This window comes from Nilaparvata lugens, chromosome 2, assembly GCF_014356525.2.
Source record: "Nilaparvata lugens isolate BPH chromosome 2, ASM1435652v1, whole genome shotgun sequence".
Lineage (NCBI taxonomy): Eukaryota > Metazoa > Arthropoda > Insecta > Hemiptera > Delphacidae > Nilaparvata > Nilaparvata lugens.
In genome coordinates, this window is record NC_052505.1 from 68,931,284 (window position 1) to 68,950,454 (window position 19,171).

The 19,171-nt window shown below is 35.7% G+C and overlaps 1 protein-coding gene across 1 annotated transcript in view; it reads right to left on the reverse strand.

The window, feature by feature from the left end:
- Positions 1-19,171, reverse strand: part of LOC111063007 (pikachurin-like) — a 249,963-nt gene that overhangs the window by 46,588 nt on the left and 184,204 nt on the right. The window contains exons 4-5 of the mRNA XM_039421552.1: positions 9,078-9,279; positions 183-327 (exon numbers count right to left, since the gene is read on the reverse strand). Of these exons, the coding sequence (XP_039277486.1) occupies positions 183-327; positions 9,078-9,279 (347 nt within the window). The remainder of the gene's footprint in view (positions 1-182; positions 328-9,077; positions 9,280-19,171) is intronic.

A 19,171-nucleotide genomic window follows, 5' to 3' on the forward strand; every position in this document is an offset into this window, starting at 1 on the left:
CTTTATTCATATTTTTCTTATTTTCAAGTTATTGATAAAGGTTCAAGGTTAATCATGGTTTGGAAAATTTAGTGTATGCTGATAGATTCAGAGGGTAAGTACAGAGTGATTTATGATGTCCATAATTTCTTATTTATATATAAAAACTCATAGGATAATGATAGTTTAGAATAGGGGCCTACCTTAGATCGGCCCTGGACGTGTTTGCCGTTGTTGAGCTGAATCCAGGCATCCCAGCGGTGTCTGTAGAGCGTCAGCTTGTTCCATTGGTTGAGGCGCACTGTCTGCTCCGACCGCACCATCCCCACGCCCGAGCCGCAGTCAAACCTGAGTCACACACAAGTTACCAATCAAAGTTGAATCGGAACTGAATGAGGGCAGAGTTTGATTGAGTGACCTTTGTTGATACTGGATACAACTCTATTTGCACGATCTACGTTGAACGCTAATCTACGATTACGTGTAAGCATGATCACATTTTTTATTTAACGTGTTCTATTCTAGTTTTAAACAAAAATTTGAACTATCTCCGTTATGTATCTTTTATTCGAATTGCTAGTTCAATTTCACCTCAGGATTTAATTGAATTCATGAAGAGATACATCATGCATTTATTGATCAATTTAAGCAAATTTGTACTATTTATGCATTTATGGATCAATATAAGTAATTTTGGATTATTCTTTCTTCTTTAAAAAGAGACATATAACTAAACTTTATGTAGCAAAGATAGTTAATGTTTCCCTTTGCTAAAAAAAATACAGCTATAACGTTCCTTACGTTCAAAGAAATATCCAGTGTATATGATTCACAGGATGTGCATACGATGAATACAGAAGAATCATTTTCTCAATAGTTAACCAGATACCGGCCATTAGAGACTAGTGAGCGGTTTCATTGTTCGATATTCTGGATTTAATTCTTCATTACTGTAATGTAGAAACTAGACCTCATCAATGGAATATTTTCTCTGAAGAACAATAATGTAAAATCCAGGTTTTCAAGTTCACTAGAGAGCCAATAGTACTTGGAAACCTTTTATCAAATTGATAGTCAATAACGTTGGCAGTAAATGAGAACTGTTTGACGGGATGAAAAATACATTAAACGAGGGATGTGCAGTTTACTCAGTCGTTTGCTCGACCATCTCAGTTGAACTTCAAAAGAGCCGTTGTCTGCCCCAATGTGCCCGACAGCGAAAAGCTTTCGTCCTTCTAGATTTTCCCCCGGCTTTTCAACTCCCCCGTCTTGGACATTCACTGCTTTCACCAATTCAGCGCCACTTCGCTACACTATTAGAAAGACACTCCCTGCTCACTTCATGAGAATAAAACCAAACGTTCGCAGTTTTTGTTCTGAGAGTTTTCTTCCTCCTACTCAACTGTCTTGTACTCCCAAATACACCAGATAAGCAGTTTAATTAGGTTAAGACTGTTGAACTTCTGTTCAATAACTAACTTCCCATTATCGTTCGCAGTCTTCACGTTAATTTCTGTCAGATTCAACCGGAGATTCAACTGAAGAGTGAGAAAAAATTGTCTCATTATGAAGTAATAAATATTAATTTTGACCGTAAAATTGATTTCATAAAGAATTTTGATATTATTTGAACAAGGTTTGTAGCTACGGTGATGAATTTGAGAACATTTGACAAGAGATCTTCTCAAATAATAACATTACCAGAACATTTCTCCAGAAAATCAAGGATTGATGGAAGAAATGATTATTCTACCCGTGAAAGAAATTGAGAATCATTATGTTCCCCGATTACACCTTCAAGAATAATAAAACATAGAAACACCTTCCCCACCAGATAATTAGATTTAAAACGAGAACGTCTTTGAGAGAACGACGAGTTGAAAATTATAAATTTTAACCCTCACTTGAAGTATGTGAACCATTTCATATAATACGAGTATGCCTTCAGCCATATCCAAAGTCTATAACATGAGTATCAAGCTTCTTGAGATGTGATGAAAAGGATAGAAATCCAACAGTTCATTCATCCCTGAATTATTGAACGAGCATAACGAAGTTTCATTATAGATTAGGTTTCATTTGTTATTTCTTAAGAATAACTAACAAACGCTTTGACCAATCAACTTCAAGTTATTTTGAACACACATTCTTGGAATCGTTTTACAAATCAATCAAGCTCGTTGGTCAACGAAATCATCTCCTTTGTCCTTTTTGAGGATATAAAAAGGATATCATTGAGAATATATTCATATAAAAATATCTGAAGTTAGTTAATTTTGATTACAAATCACATGTTAGTGAATTTTGCTGTCAAGCGGCTTATAAGCAGGAAAAGTAGAGACGACAAATAACAGGTGGTTGAAGCTATTCAAGTCACTATTCAATTCCATACAGTCTGATGTTTTGTAAATGGAAATTGATGAGAAGTTACGCAATGAAGATCACAGGCCGCCAGTCACTTGCCGTCTCCACTCCCCCCATCAACTCTGCCTCAATGACAGGGGTTGCTATACATGGCCTCCACGTACTCCCGACCCAATTCCATAGAACTTTTAAATTTATGGCTTCATCAAGGATCGTATGAACTTATCTCAACTTCCAAAACACCTTGCTGAGTTAAAAAGCTATTGAAATAACTGAAGACAATCTCATCAATGGTTGGGACGGACTCGGCTGTGATGTGCACCATGTGACAAATGGTAGCCATATTGAACGTTTCTACGGTCCTTGTTGAAACTGTTTGAGTTGCTTTTCCATTTGATGTAATAATTCATAGCTGTGGGCTTAACGAGACAAAAATATTATGGAGTTAAAAATCCGGTAATATTTGTAATTACTCTGTATTCTCTCTCATGTTGATATAATGATTACAAAAATCAGTATTTTAATCAAGTGAAAGATGATTATCAAGCTCCCAAAGATGATGCTCTGATAAATACTTTGGCGAATTTCGCATGTGAAATTGTTCTTTTGCTTCATCGCTGAACAATATTCGACCGGTGTGATTATATTACCGTATTTAATTATGTATCGAATAGAGACTTGAAGAGTCAACGAGAATGTTTTTATTTATCAATTTATCTATTCCTTATAGAATTACAGAAAGGATAGAAAATAAAATTCCACTGTGGGAATTATCTATTCAACTATAAATATACGTACAATATTAACCGTCACGTACTAATATCCCTTAAAAAAAACTCGAGCTTAGGAAATGAGAGGTATTAGAGCTTGGGGATGTATGAATGAATAAGTTATCTTCTCGAATGGTAGTTGATTAATTTTCAAATTTTGTAACAGATACTCCTCGAATAGACTCAACTCTGATGGACTCATCTGTAAAAGTACTGTATTTACTCCATGGTACTTCAACTAGATGTTGAACAGATCCGATTCATTCACAGAAGAGCAAACTTGACCAATAATCAAGTCGTGCTTGATGATGAGAGCTCTCGAACATGGAAGCAATATTACTTGAAAACTAATCAATCTTTAATGAATGATGCTCTGTGCGGAGAATTTTGCATGTGAAATTGTTCTCTTGCTATCATCGCTGAAAGATATTCGAACGGTGTTTCGTAAACGATGCCGGCCAGGGCTGAGGGCTGAGGGCTAATGCCCGCTAAAGCTGAGTAACAAGTGAAAACAAAAAAGCAGCTCAGAGGCGAACGAGATTAGGTAGGAGTGGTTTGGGGGTTTGATGAGTGAGGGGCCAGAAATGTGGCAAAATGGATAGTTGGGGATGGGGGTTGGTTTGGAGAGCAGAAAATGAGGAGAGAATCGATAGCGTTGGTATTAAAATTCATGAAAGGCTTGACTCAGTGAACATAGGAGCCAGCCAACGTAAAGCAGCGGCTAAGCAGCCTGCTAGAACGGAAATGCGAGCACGATAAGCAGGCCAGCCGACCTCAGATAAGACTGAAGAGAGGGATGAAGTGATGGAGAGAAGCCGAAAGCAACAATGAGCAGAGCACACGCTCTCCCACTCCCACCCCCTCACATCACAACATTCTTTCTCTTTTCAGCTCACTTTTTAAACAAATTCTACAGAATTTCAGCTTTTACGCTCTGCTCTCCAGTGAGTTTTCTAATTCTCACCAGCAGCGGACTGATAATGCACAGTCAAGTCCACCCCCCACCATCTGAGGCTTGAAAGCACTCAGCTCTCAAGATCCCATAACAAAAATGAATCGAAAATTGATGTTAGCTATGTTGTTCATAGAGTGAAAATTACTAGATGTTGAAGGGAATATTGTAAATTTCATATAAGAACTGATACAAGAGCGTTACTGATACATAGAGTAAAGATCAGTGAAAATGCTGAAGATAGAGAGAAGACTCATACGTCTATAGTAGTATCTACGTTTCTTTTCGTAGAATGTTACTTCGAAATTACAGCTTCTTCAGGGGAAACTAATTTGTATGACATAAATAATGACTTCTGATTCTGATCATCTAGAGAAAACATAATTCGACATTTAAAAGATTGAGACTCGATATTCAGTAAGGATTGAGAGGAGTTATAGTACAACATTCTCTAATATAGGAGTAATAGAGTAATAAATAGTGGAGGCTGTCGTTAATATTTTTCACTGCTTCACTGCAAATTCTCGATTTGTTGAATTTCGATATTACGATTTTACGAGGTATGATTCTCTATGACTAAGCACGAACTAACTTTTCCTCACTCAAGACGAGAACACGAAGCATTCTTAAGAAGGAATAAAGCTTTCTAATTTAACATTCTATTTTATGGAACCCTTGGTGCTCTCAGTTTCTCATACGAAATTCAGTTGAGAAGCTTTAGAGATTTTATTTACTACCGGCTTTTCAACGGATGATTATATAGAAGATTGTAATTTATATTTCTGGAACTTTCAACTACATAATTCAAGAATATTTATTGGTATCAAACTGCAAAAATTTCTGGAGATTTATTAAAGCGCAAGGTCACTTAATAAATTTTACCGATGAGGAACTGTTACTCATTAAGTTTTTTCCATTGTTAATGAGTAAATGGAAGGTGGTCTGTGATATTTTTATTGAATTTGCAATCGAATTAATACTGAAAATCAAAGTCTGCGTTCACTAAAACATGTTATTTGGGGTATGAAAAGCTGGTATGGCTTGAAAACCGGTATTCGGATCAAATACTTATTCATGGTGGTACGGAAATAAGAAAGATTTGATGAATTTTGACATAGTAATAGTGTATTTTAATTTTGTTCATTCGAAATTGATACCTGATGTACACTCATAGAAAGTTTAACTATTGAAATATTACTGCACTAATATATGGAGTTCGTCACTCATTTTAACCAGTGATTCACAACAAGAACTAATTAACAGGATTCGACACTTCACATGAATACTAACACCTGCAGGTGCCTAGAGTATACTAACATCACACGAGTACAACAATCTGTTGCTGTACTACAGTATACCAAATGAACTATAAACATGTTTACTATGCATCAAATGATTATATTGCTTCAAAGCTACGACGTGTATAGTGTCACCGTCACCTAGCTCAGGCAGCTGGATGCCATAAAATACACCTACAATGGCATTCAAACACATGCGCATGGCTGGGATGCTGGTTGAGGATATCCACAGTGAATTCATGATGATATTATGAAGAGGTTGTTTTACTCATTCTCTTCATGAGATCAATCTGCTCATCAAAATGATGTGGGTATTACAACTTAGTTATTAAGTTATAGATGAATATTTGCCATTTTAGAAAAAAATTAACTTATGTTATAAATTTTGAAGATCCTTGTTGTTTAGCTGCTCTCATGACCATTTCCTTAAGCATAATAATTGGGTATGTCTAGCCTCGGCCAATGACAGTTGAACTCAGCCTCCATTGGTCATTGGGCTAATGACCAATCGTAGGGATTCAACCACACTACTTATTTTCCTGCTCAATGTTTACAGTTCACTTAGAGATTAATAATCGTGAAACAACCGGGACTATTTTCTCAAGTTGTATTAATAAATCTGTGGCTTTGACAATATCAAGACGGAATTCTACTGCAACCAATCAAAATATTTGCAACTTTTCATCGTCAATACGTTGAAAAATGTTTATGAAATTAATTCCAGTACCTGTAATCTACAAAGTACTGTATACTTTGTTATGATTCGTTAACAAGTTTTCTAGGGATTGATTTGAAAGAATTATCTTTGATTTTCAACTTTACCTCGTTTCTAAATGTTCTGAGATGTAGCACACTATTAAAAGCACTTGGTAAACAAAAGCTTATCATTGAATTTCTGCTCTACACGGAAGAAAAATCATATAATTGGTGCTACAAGCTGAATTCCCACATATCGGATTCAGTGCCCCGTACAGTGAAAGTATAATCCTCATAAGCTCTAATGAGACTATTCCCACTCAGCTCGGCCGAGCAAGTGTAGTGTTATTACAACTTGTAGGAATAATATTCTCACTGTACCGGATATGTTTACTGATACTGACAAGTGAAAATTAGCCAAAGTGGAATATTCGCAATTGACAGAGTGGAGTGGAAGTCAAGGTCTATAGAAAGAGTTTGGACACTCGGTCAATTTGTTGCTTGTTGAAAAGTTGAGCTGTTAGTCTGAGCTGATGAACAGCTAACGTGCTATTAGTATTAAGAATATAGTCTATTATTATAGTACTCGAATACATAGTGTAGTAAGAAGAATATAGTCTGGTATAATTACTAGTAGTTCTGCAAACAGTAGACCTCGCTCATGAATAGCCTACAATTTTCAAACTAATGAGAAGGGCCATTAAGAAAGTACAGTATATTGTGAAGATTTATCTATTATTTTCTCCATTGAAAGTGCTAAAGAAATTGTTTCCAGGGCCACCGGACTTATAAACGTCTCTCAAGGAGGTACCTTCATATCGTCCACATATTTATAATATTGATTTGTCATCCACAGATTTGGAGACAACTTGATCTTTCTGCTATCCCTAAAGTCATTGTGAATCATCACCAGCTTCCATACAGTACCTCTGTGCGTAATTTGGGTCTCATCATTGATAGATCATTAAAGTGGAATGAGCAGGTGCAGTCAGTTTGTAGGAAGGTTTTTGCAGGTGTTCATACTCTGAAGAGGGTTGGCGACGGTATCCCACTGAATATGGAGCTCATGCTGGTGAAAACATTGATTTTCCCTCACTTTTCTCATGCTGATGTGGCATATGGTGATTTAAGTGTGGATCTTGCCACTAAGCTGCAAACAGCTCAAAACTATTGTCTGAGATTTGTGTATGGCCTGAGGCGATTCGACCATGTTTCTTCTTTCTATGATCATGCTTCAGTCTTGAGGTTGAGTGTTTCAAGAGATTTCCATGTTATAATTTTGACAAATAAGGTTCTAAAAAACAAGCTGCCATCTTATATTTTTTGTAAATTTGTTCACCTAGCACAAATTAGCACGATGAGAACCCGGAATCATGCCACTTCTCTGGTTACACCACAACACAGGACAGTGATTTACAATAGATCATTTTTGGTGAAGGCAGTTAGATTGTGGAATGCATTGCCAGACAATATTAAGTTGTTGGGTGGTGGGACTCGGTTCGCGCGTGCAGTTGTTGGTTGGCTGTTGGGTGGCGGTGGGCTTGTTTGAGTCGGTAGACGGGGCTTCATCTTGCTATCATTAAATTTATCAGTATCCTCATAGGATGCTCACGAGTGTGAATGTTGAATGTCTGGTGTGTGCTTGTCTTTTAAATTTCTATTATTTTCGCAGTTTTTTTTCCTTGTCTATAAAACATTTTATCCTCTTTCTTTTGAAAATTCTTCCTATTTGAAATCTTCTTATTTGCTATCTGATTTTCCCCACTTTTCTTTATTCTCTTTCCCAGGTATTGAATACTGTTAGGCCTACACTGGTTCTTTTTCCTCATATCCATATCCACTATTCATAAAATAAACAAATTTCATCTTTGATTCCAATTCTTACTGTATTAATTCTCTCCAGTAGCTTGTCTTTTATTTTGTTTTAATTTATTTTTTGCTTTTTCTTTCAGCAGTGAAGTGATTGAGTTTATTGGAAAACACTTTTTTTCTAAAATACTTTTATTATTCAATATTGATCTCTCATATTTATTTTCATTTTATTGTCATTTCTTGCTTCAATTTTTTTGAGTTATCTCTGCATATTTTGTATTGTATTGTTTGCTAACGACGTGGTTAAGTGGTAGAGTGGACAATATTGTCCAAACTTCGCCACGTCAACATAAATAAAAAGTCATTCTATTCTATTCTATTTTATATTACAAATGTTCTAACAATTAATTATAAGAAATCGGTCAACTGACAGAGAAATGGAATATGCAGTAGGCAATTTAGAAGATGAATCGTCTCACAGACGATAGTGAGACAGAAAATGATTCTAAATAAGATGGGTTTGTTGGTGACAATGACAGGAGGTTGCTAATAATGTTTTTCATGAAAAGTGGATTCAATGTTATGGCGGCTTGTTATGCCTATGCATGATGTTTATACTCACAAGTCGGTTTCCGATCTCATACTAAAACGAAAACAAGAGCTAACTAAGCTGTGATGTCTCCGGCCGGTTCGGTAGGTCTAGAAGCTATTCATCTATGAAACAGGAAAATATCGTGTTGAAAAGGGAAGAAATGGTGCAATCAAGTGAGAAGTTTTCTTCAATTAATAAATACAGTATGATTTGGAGCGGCTCAGACGTTTCAAGGTTCACCACCGACAAATTTCATCCAAATCGGACAATAACTGCCACTGTAACTGCGGTACAAACAAACAGACAATTGCCGATCCAGTCGAAACTAAGTCCTCAGCTTCGCTTTGGTCAATTTATAGTATACATAGCAAAGAATTTATTTCGATAATTATATCAAAGCTAGATATAAATGATATATTATGGAATAGACATGTTGTGCCTCGCTCCAAAACTAGCATTGGTATCATGACCTCTACTATAGACCTTGGTGGAAGTGAACATTCACAAAGTGTCTACAATTGGTGTAAAACTCCTACAAGAACCAATTTTATTTTGGCCAAGCAGAACAGATTCATTGATGATTAGGATCAATCGATAGTATGCAGATGGCCTACCTGAACTCAACAAAGCCCTGGTAGAGTATGATGGCCATGAAATCCCCGGCCAGGTCGTCGCGCTCTCCCGTGAGGAAGAGGACGCCATCCCAGGCCTGGGGGCGGAACTCCACCTCCAGCTGCACATGCTTGTATGCCGCCCGCAGCGCTGGGAATGCCAGCCACCCCTGCCCCGAGAACAGCGGCGTCTTCACTTGCATTTCTGCAACACAAGTCAAACACTTTACATGAGAAAACAATTATATAATTCCAACACTACTATAGGAAGAGGTTAAGACATGCGGTCATTTTGTTGCTTGTTGGAAAGCTTGTCTACTTGCTTGTAGCCTAAGCTGATAAACAGCTAACGAGTTATTAGTATAAAGAATAAAGTCCAGCATGATATTAAAGTGTAAAAAAGGTAGTATATTTTGATATGATAACATAATATGCAATAGACATATTGAGTCTCGCTCCAAAATTTACATTGGTGTCAAGACATATATCTAGCCAATAAAAGATTTATAGAATCGTTTAATGATATTGAAACTAATATTTTGCGTGAATAAAACTATGTAAGCCCTTGGTTAATTATGATTGTTTGGTTCTTTCTTGTGTCTATGTGCAATTGAAATGGATTGAATTATAGTTGGCCTAAATCAGCTGTGCATCTATAAATAGAGATGGATAGGAATGAGTGAATATGCCAACTGCTAGACAGCACTATTATGTCATGAATAATATTAATTATAATTATAATCATTTCTAGGACATATAATCATTTCATAAGACTAAGTTAATTTCTAACAATATAATTTAACACTTATGTGAATGGTTAATCAATTTTTGTAAATTTTTCACAGTAATAATTAATCCATTACTATGCATATTATTTTCCAAAGGCTTCAATATAGCCTAATATTTTCTTTAAATTCTTCCCATGACAAATTTCATTTAATTTGGAGATAGATGATAGTGAAACATGAAAATATCGCATCAATAAAGAAAGAGAAGCGAGTGCAAAAATAGGGTGGTTGAATAAATCATCTTCACGCCTATTATTCCAAAATTCCTGAACACATGCTAATTTCAAACAATATAATTAAGCACTACTGTGAATGGTCAATGTATTTTAATAAATCTTTCACCGTAATAATTAATGCATTACTATGCATGCAGTACGCTGAGTTCTGTCAACTCCCCAACCAATATTTAATCTAGCCTGAGTGACGCCGAACAGTAGGCCTACTCGTATTCGCACCTCCCCTTCCACCTACACCCATGCACAAACTTGACTTTGTATTCGCTTCTGTAGTTTAATTTTATTAGCAGGGCGTTTTAATTAAGTCTGCTGCCAAATCATAATCAACGTTTCGAGCCGAGCTGCATGGTGTGACCCACCGATGCTAATTGCCAATCAACAGCTAATGCAGCAGCTATCGTACAACCCCACTCCCCTCACAATACCTGTCTAGGACGGCTTCTAGACAAGTAATTGCTTCTATTATGTAATTCTTAATGGGAACATTTCAAGCTCTTCTTACTTTTTACCCGGCATTACTTTTAGCCATTTTACTTTTTAATACCATTAGCTAATTTGATGAAAAGTAACAACTCCTGGATTACTTTTCCACTGATTGAACTCAATAATACTAAGATGATACTAGCTTTGAACCATGTTTTAGAAAATTGAAACTGCAACAGCATAAACGAAAATGTTATCCGAAATCAATAGAACTTGATTAAAAATAATAGTAAGATATTTTTTCATGTGTCTCATCACATGATGCTGTATCAAATGTAATAGAACAGAGGAAATAATCGTGGAAATGAATAATGAAAGACTAATAGAAAAATGGATCAAATAATATTTTTTGATGAAATTATGTCACGGTATTCGATCACTTATTATCAACATCATATTTATGATGTTGACTGAAGTTGCGAACGCTGTCGATGCCACGATGCTACTTAATAGCTTGCAATGATAGAAACAATAGGAGTTATAGATATAGATTTACAAATATTACATATATAGAAGGTCGATAGCGGGCTGAAATCTACATATCGAGCTGACCTTTCTGTTCGTATCCTAACAATGATATCCTAACCTAAACCAGTCATATAAAATGTACAGTGGGTGTTAATTCATCGATTCCTGGAACTCTTCAATGCCCCATACAGTTGTACTCATATCAATTAGTAATCGCATGAGTCGTAATAGTCATAATCGTGATATTCGATAAAACTTGATTATGGAATACCTAATTCAATCACATAAGTATTCGATTTTAACTCGAATTTTAATCGAAAATGTTTTCCTCTGTTTGTTGATTCAATTTAAAAAGAGTTTTGGATTATTCACAAATATCAATCGAAGAGAGCAGTAACATGAGAATGTTATCTAATTGATAATTGGATGAAGATCAACGCGAGTCAAACTGAAGGCATGTGAGAGGCGGTAGCATAGAGAGAGGTGAGGCTTGAGGAAGAAAGGCAGACAATAATGCTGTAGGGCTCTCTTTGGATGAGAGAAGAGTAGCGGTCAAGTGGGGTGCTCCTGCCTGAAGGGCTGTTGCTCGAGTCCCAGCTCCTTGGTCTCCAGCAAAAAGACCGGTGCAAAAGTCAAGCACGAGGATGCAGCAATGTGAACACTTTATACTCTATGTTGTAGGAGAATGGAGAACCCAAAACTATGAAGAACCATGGCAATTGTTCTGTGTTTCCATTAAGCTTATTCCGGGGTTTGCCTCTTATGAAAACGGAAGTCGAGCACATGAATTGGTCAATATTATGTCCTTATTTATGTTATTCAGAGACTACGAAACGATGAGTGGATTCATTCCATAGCGAGTGGTTGAATGTTGAGCGGTTTGCAAATACCTGTAAATTTCCAAAATCAAACATTAAGACCTGGTTGAAACAAGTACTAATTAATATAGAAAAAATTCATCGTGTTTATGTTTGAGTTATTTCTTCCTCAAACAGTGAAGAAGTGGAGTGAATGATGTTGTATAGTGAACTGTTTGTGGACAAATCATATCTACATGAATGGATAATGAGTGGTCCAGGTTATCAGTAGGTGGTGATTATCTTTCCTGCTGGAATGAAAAGGTACGGATTTACAAAATACGGCAAAAATTCTCCCATTAAAATTTCTGATCTGAACTGAGGAATACTAATGATTGAGATTTTAATTGACGAACCGTGAAAAATACTGGTTTAAAAAACTTCAAACACAGATTGCTACATTTGTGAGTACATGTGTGAAATCTACACAGTAGATGGCAAGTAATAGAGTAGAGTGAAATCTGAATTTGTGATTTGGTGTTGTTTTGCACACCAGAGCATCGAATGAGAATTGCAGCAAAAAAGGTGACGGAGTGATGCAGTAGACAAGGGGCGGGCTGCGGGGCGGCTCTATTCGATCGGATCCAATATCGACCGACAATGAGTAAAGCTCAATCCGGCGAGGTAAACGGTAATTGCTTGTTATCGGATTAGTCCTAGTTGTCGGCTTTTGTTGGCTGGCAAATTGGCGCAGACGTCCGGCTCGGCTTGGAGGCGACTCTCCCAGCTTCACCGCTGCAATTAATCGATGACAATAATTATTATTATCCGGGCTTGGCCGATGGGGGGCGCCCGCAAACTAATTCGATTCTCACCGATAAAATGTCAAAATATCGTGTTTAGACCGCAGCAATCTCGTCCCATATTCTTGCATGATTGAGTGGAGGCCATACACTATTCTTGTTCTTTCATTTTATCCAATCATAATGAATTGAAAAGCTTCATAATTCAAATTTATTGAGTCCCTAAATTAAGCTGTCCTTATTCCAATAACATTCAGCCTGTCAGCTGGAATCCAAATTATAATATTATTCTCATTATTTTGACTAGTAGACTGACTCAGTTACTGCATCGATGATGTTTGTTGAAATCATGATGTCTGCTGAATCATACAAATTGTGATGATGTTCAGTCATTGAGATTCCTGTTGTTGAATATTGCATATCCTATTATATTAAGCGAGTAATTTCTGTATATACTTATATATTCGGTTATTTATATGGTTATAAGGTTATATGGCTATTTATTTATGTCCAACGGATCTCGAAAACGGCTCCAATGACTTTCACGAAATTATTTGGACCACTAGGTCTCCTCCCTGGGAAAACTCGCTGAAGGACATGAGAAGCATAATAATAAATCATTCATCCTTGGAAAAACAAGGATAATTTCGTCGTCTTTCGATAACAGAAGATGCTTGTGCCTGTGTGGGAGAGAGACAGAATTATGTTCAGCTGTGTAATCAATCAGCTTATCTCACGAGAAATATTATTTAGAAATTCTAATCGACTTGATCAAAATAATCTGATTTGTTGACTTGACATGGTATATCATTTCTAAATTAGAGTATATCATAATTTTCTAAGTTAATCATTATTTTACAGATTTAAGTGATAAGTGAGTGTTATTCAATTTAGTTTGTATACAATATAAATTAGAACTTTTCTGTTTTCAAATATTTGGACTGAAAATTGGACCTGAAATCAAGTGTATGGGACATACCAAACCTACTTCTTGGACTATTTATAGTGTATAAATAAAAATTCGGGGAAGGAACAGTTTTGGGTTGTGGTTGTTAGTCCTTCCCCAATCATTTTAAAGAATTGTTTCCTGTTTATCAATAAATAAATAAATAACGAGCGAAGCTCGGTGCCCCGATATTAATGAATAAAACATGTTTGACTGTATAATTTTGCTTTTGAAAAATTGGAATTGAATATCCTAAAACTAAAAACTAAAAATCTGAGTGGTTTTAGAAAAGGATTACGATAGGTTAAAATGCATTGCTAAATATATTAAATTATTAGTTCGTGCAATGTTAATATATAATTAAGTTTTTAGGAGAAAAAAAGTTCTCTTCACAGTGGTTGTGATAGCCTAATTGCATAATTACGTATTGATGATAACTTCCAACCTTCAGAAGGAGTGGAGCCTTCTGAAGGAGTGGAGTAATTAATTGTCACATGATTTGATCAATTATTTAAATAAAACCCACCTACTTTAATGTTATCATCAATCGCTCTTCTGCCACAATATGTCTTTGTGGCACGGTTTTTGTGGCAGAAGAGCGATCGATGATAACATTAAAGTAGGTGGGTTTTATTTAAATAATTGACCTGAGATACATATTCGAATTGAAATAAGAAAACTTTAATCAGAGGAATGAAAATGTCAAATTTATAAACAAAACTTCTACATACAAATTAAACAACAAACTATTGCAATTTATATGAATACTCATGTTAACATTACTAACATATGAGTCTCTCATAATTGTCTAGTTATATTATCCATTATATTATGTAGTCAAGTTGTATGTACCGTAAATAAGCGAGTTTATTCTACAGCTCCAGTCTTTTCTCGCATCCCATTTGTCATCTATTAAGATCATTCCAATCACCCTGAACATGATTCCTATTCACCATCCTAGTATGAACCTTTTTGTTCCACAGTTCCGGCGGTCTATCTCTCCTTCTTTTTCCAGGTGGATCCAATTTCAGTATCCTCTTGTATCCCCTTATTGGGCCACCTCACATCACTCATCCTCTGTGTATATTCCAACCAGACAAGACGCTTTTTTCCAATCTGCTCTACTGTAGTGCCCAGTCTAGTGTTCAGGGAGAATAATATAACCTACAATAAATGATATGCATCTCATGAAATTTCCACTCGTTGGGCATGTACACAAATTCAATATGGAGTACAACTCTTTCCTACTCTGAAATACACTAAGATTTTTCTAGTAAATTAATTAATCAGACTACTAAGATCTTGCAGTAATTGGATACAGGAAATTCTAATGATATGGAATGAGTGGGCGAACTGGGGGAAATGAAGACTTATCCTACAGTTGATTGCAACAATACTTTACAGAAGGAGAATATACAGCTTTCATTAGACCGCCAATCCTCGATTAATCCCTATCCATCCAACCCTCACCCTTGAATTGTGTTTAAAAATGTAAAACTGGATGGAATTCAGCTGCGAAGTCAGGGATGATTGATGACAGCACATTACTCACCAATGGGTCTTTGAGGGTGAATAAGTTCTTATAATCTACGTGATTCCCACCGGTGTCGTGTACTCTTCATCCAAGTAATCTTTCTTTCTCTCCTGCTACCTTCTTTCTTCGAAATTAGAAACGCTCCTTCTGCGGCAGTGTGATGCAACGCGTGCGTGTAACCGAGGCCGCAGATATTTTTCGAAGAGCAGTACAATAAATTAGCGGGAATAGGACAGCAGTGGATTAGTAGGAAAAGAAATGGGGGATTTTCGGCGGTCGTGACAGCGGGGGAGGGGAGAGAGATTCGGTTTCCACCGTATAAATAAGCGCTTCGCGTCGAATCACGAATCCAATAAAGCTTCGTCTTGTTTCGGTTGGTGGGAAGAGGCAAACTCAACATCAAGAATAATACTTTCTTCAAATATTGAAAACGCCAGTACACAAGGAGAATCAACAGTTCCACAAAGGGAGGAAATTGAAAATAAAACCTCTAACCCATGATCGTTTCCAGATTGAAAAAAATGTTGCAACTGCTTGAGAACTGATTCAACAAACTTGTAGGCAACATAAAATAGAATGGAACATAGCCTACAAGAGTTTTTCAATTCTGAGAATCTCTTAGGCTGTATCTCCTTTCTTCGAATCATTCTGGCATATTTACATAGGACTCTATGTGAGAGAAATGCCAGTCACTTCGATATGCATCATAAAATTGTAACTGAACTACAATAGTGAATCTCAAGAAGCATGCATATTTAATTTTATTTCATTGGCCAATTGAAAGTTTTGCAGGTAATAGTGTATTACCAAGCATATGTTGTAAATTGTATCTGCATATACATTTCCAATAATATTTGAAAACTTGATTGTTGTACATTTTAATATCAGCTTCAACAAACAGTATGCCATGTATACCATGTGTGCATGAAGTGAAATATGTTAGGCTACTTTCACACACTTTCGGTTCGGTTCGTTTCGTTGTCGGCAAATTCTGATAAGTGTGAAACGATGATTCGGTTTGAATTCGGTACCGAATAGCAACCGCATAGCACCGAACGCCCCCTCGACAGGAATAGGTTTCATTAAATTCGAATTCGTTGCTAGGGAAACAGGAAATACAAAGTCTTTTACACAAGCTTGCCTTTTTTGTTTTTATTTTAACCTGATATCGTGATTATCTGTTTCAAAATTTTCCAAGTCAAAATCATATGGTCAATTAATTTCTGTTAGTTCACAGAAACATTTTTACTTTCCTTGCCCTACTACCATAGGTAAGGAAAGTATTGCTTTCCAAAAAAAATTAAGGTACCCCAATTTCAAGTTTTCTATACGTTTCAAGGTCCCCTGAGTCCAAAAACATGATTTTTGGGTATTGGTCTGTGTGTGTGTATGTGTGTGTGTGTGTGTGTGTGTGTGTGTGTATGTGTGTATGTCTGTGAACACGATAACTCCATTCCTAATTAACCGATTGACTTGAAATTTTAAACTTAAGGTCCTTATACCCTGAGGACCCGACAATAAGAAATTCAATAAAATTCAATTCAAGATGGCGGAAAAAATGGCGGATAATTACTAAAAAACCATGTTTTTCACGTTTTTCTCGAAAATGGCTCTAACGATTTTCTTCAAATTTATACCATGGATAGCTATTTATAAGCCCTATCAACTGGTATACGTCTCATTTTAGGGAAAATTTCAGGAGCTCCGTAATATTCTTGAGAAAAATGGCGGATAATGACTAAAAAGCCATGTTTTTCACGTTTTTCTCGAAAACGGCTCCAACGATTTTCTTCAAATTTATACCATGGATAGCTATTCATAAGCCCTATCAACTGGCATGAGTCTCATTTCTGGGAAAATTTCAGGAGCTCCGTAATATTCTTGAGAAAAATGGCGGATAATGACTAAAAAGCCATGTTTTTCACGGTTTTCTCGAAAACGGCTCCAACGATTTTTTCCAAATTTATACCATGGATAGCTATTTATAAGCCCTATCAACTGACATGAGTCTTATTTATGAGAAAATTGCAGGAGCTCCGTAATATTCTTGAGAAAAATGACAGTTACTAAAAAACCAATTTTTTCACGATTTTCTCAAAAACGGCTCTGACGAATTTTTTGAAATCCATACCCTGTATAGTTGTTTATTAGCTCTATCAACTGACATGAGTCTTTTCCCTGGGGTACTAATGAGGGGTCCACCCAATCCTTGAGAAATGGACTTTGTAACCTCCTTCTCGTGCATGAGGTAGGTTGGTACACGGTTTTTACTTTTTCTTCTTCCATATACCGTGGGTAGGTAGAGCAGTTTATAAAAAGAACACAGTCATAGTCAAGATATTTCATCTGTAGAACAGCTGTTTTGACGAATTTCAAAAAAAAATCATCGAATTTCACAATTTACATAAAGGAAAAAGTACTCTGAAAACAATTGTATATACACATATACAGTAGTCTGATCGTAGTTGCAAATATGTTGCCGTCAATCGTCATTATGTTATTCCCCTAAATTATTCTCGTTTGATAATGAGGATTATAGTTCAATGAGCAAGGAAAGTTGTGTGAGTGTACCACACCAGATTTTTTTCTCAATGAATAGTTTGCTGAAAAAATATGAAAGATATAAATTAAAACTTGGAGAGAATTTTTTTTAAAATTTTCCACGAATATTATTACCTACATGATTTCATCAATGGAGAGAAGAGATGAAGTTTATATACCATGTGTCAAAACAAGGAACAAATTTTCGATTTAAAAAAATAATCTCTCTGAACATCCAAAATTAACATAATCAAAAAGAAACTATTCAAATAATTCACAATTTTTAATTAACTTTAAAATTTTGTTGTTCAAGAAATAACATCTTACAATATTTAACACCAGGTGTTATATTTAAATATACCAGCATGAACTGTGAAAATCCAAACACAGCTGTGTTTGAGAAGAAAATAATACCTAATTAGAACCGTACGATTTAAAACCTGACATGTAAGAAAGCCTCATTCGTTTCCGGTAACGAACCAAACCGAAAACGAACCGAATCGAATGAAACCGAAAGCGTGTGAAGCTAGCCTAAGTCTGACAATACAGCCTACATTTGTCATCCTTTCATACTTCGGCTGGAGGGTTAATATTAAGATAAAGGCTAAATATTATTGCCTTCCGATAGATTATTATTATTATAAGAGTACTACTCTAATAAACCTACAAAAAAACTAAACATTCTTATCCATAATTCCAGACTTCATCAATGCTCACTGATTACAATGAAAGAGCGGCATGAGACAAAGGTGTATCATGCCTACCCCTCGGTTTTACCTCGAGTTTCGCTGAATGATATTGATGAAACCTGCTCTATGCTCTATCTCCATTGTATATTTCAATAGTTCACATATTTCACGATGATTTTATCATTGTACTTATACTATTATGACTAATGATCATATTTATCCTAAAATACAATATAATGGAATTTTTCAATTATTATGACTAATGATCCTAATAATAATATAATATTATGGCATTTTTCCATAATGAAATAAAAAATTGAATAGAAATAAACAGGGGCTGGTGATTTCTTAGTAGTATTTATCAATAATTATTTCCCTCTTTGTAAAATATGTAATATTCATCGCGAAATAGACAAATCATCCATTATTCTATATCATTTCCCAAGAACCGACAATTATTTGTTAAAACATCATCGATCTAAGCCAGATTCCCACATAGTATCTGTACTCACTGGGAATATTATGGAACCATTCCCATTAGCTGAGTGGATATAGTCCCTTCAGAATTCCGCTTTATGTATTTACATTACAATATTATAAAATCGAAATTCAAATTGCATTGACTCTTCATTCTGATTAATAATTCTAATTTTCGTTCTTCGTAAAAGTCGTTGAATAATTTGATATATTGTCATCAATTGTTAATTAGTGTATAAGTCAGCTTATATTGTAACTCGCATGAATGAAGAAATCTAAAATAATCCAATCTGGGATATGCTGCATTCAACAGAAAATAAACAGATTCTCAAACT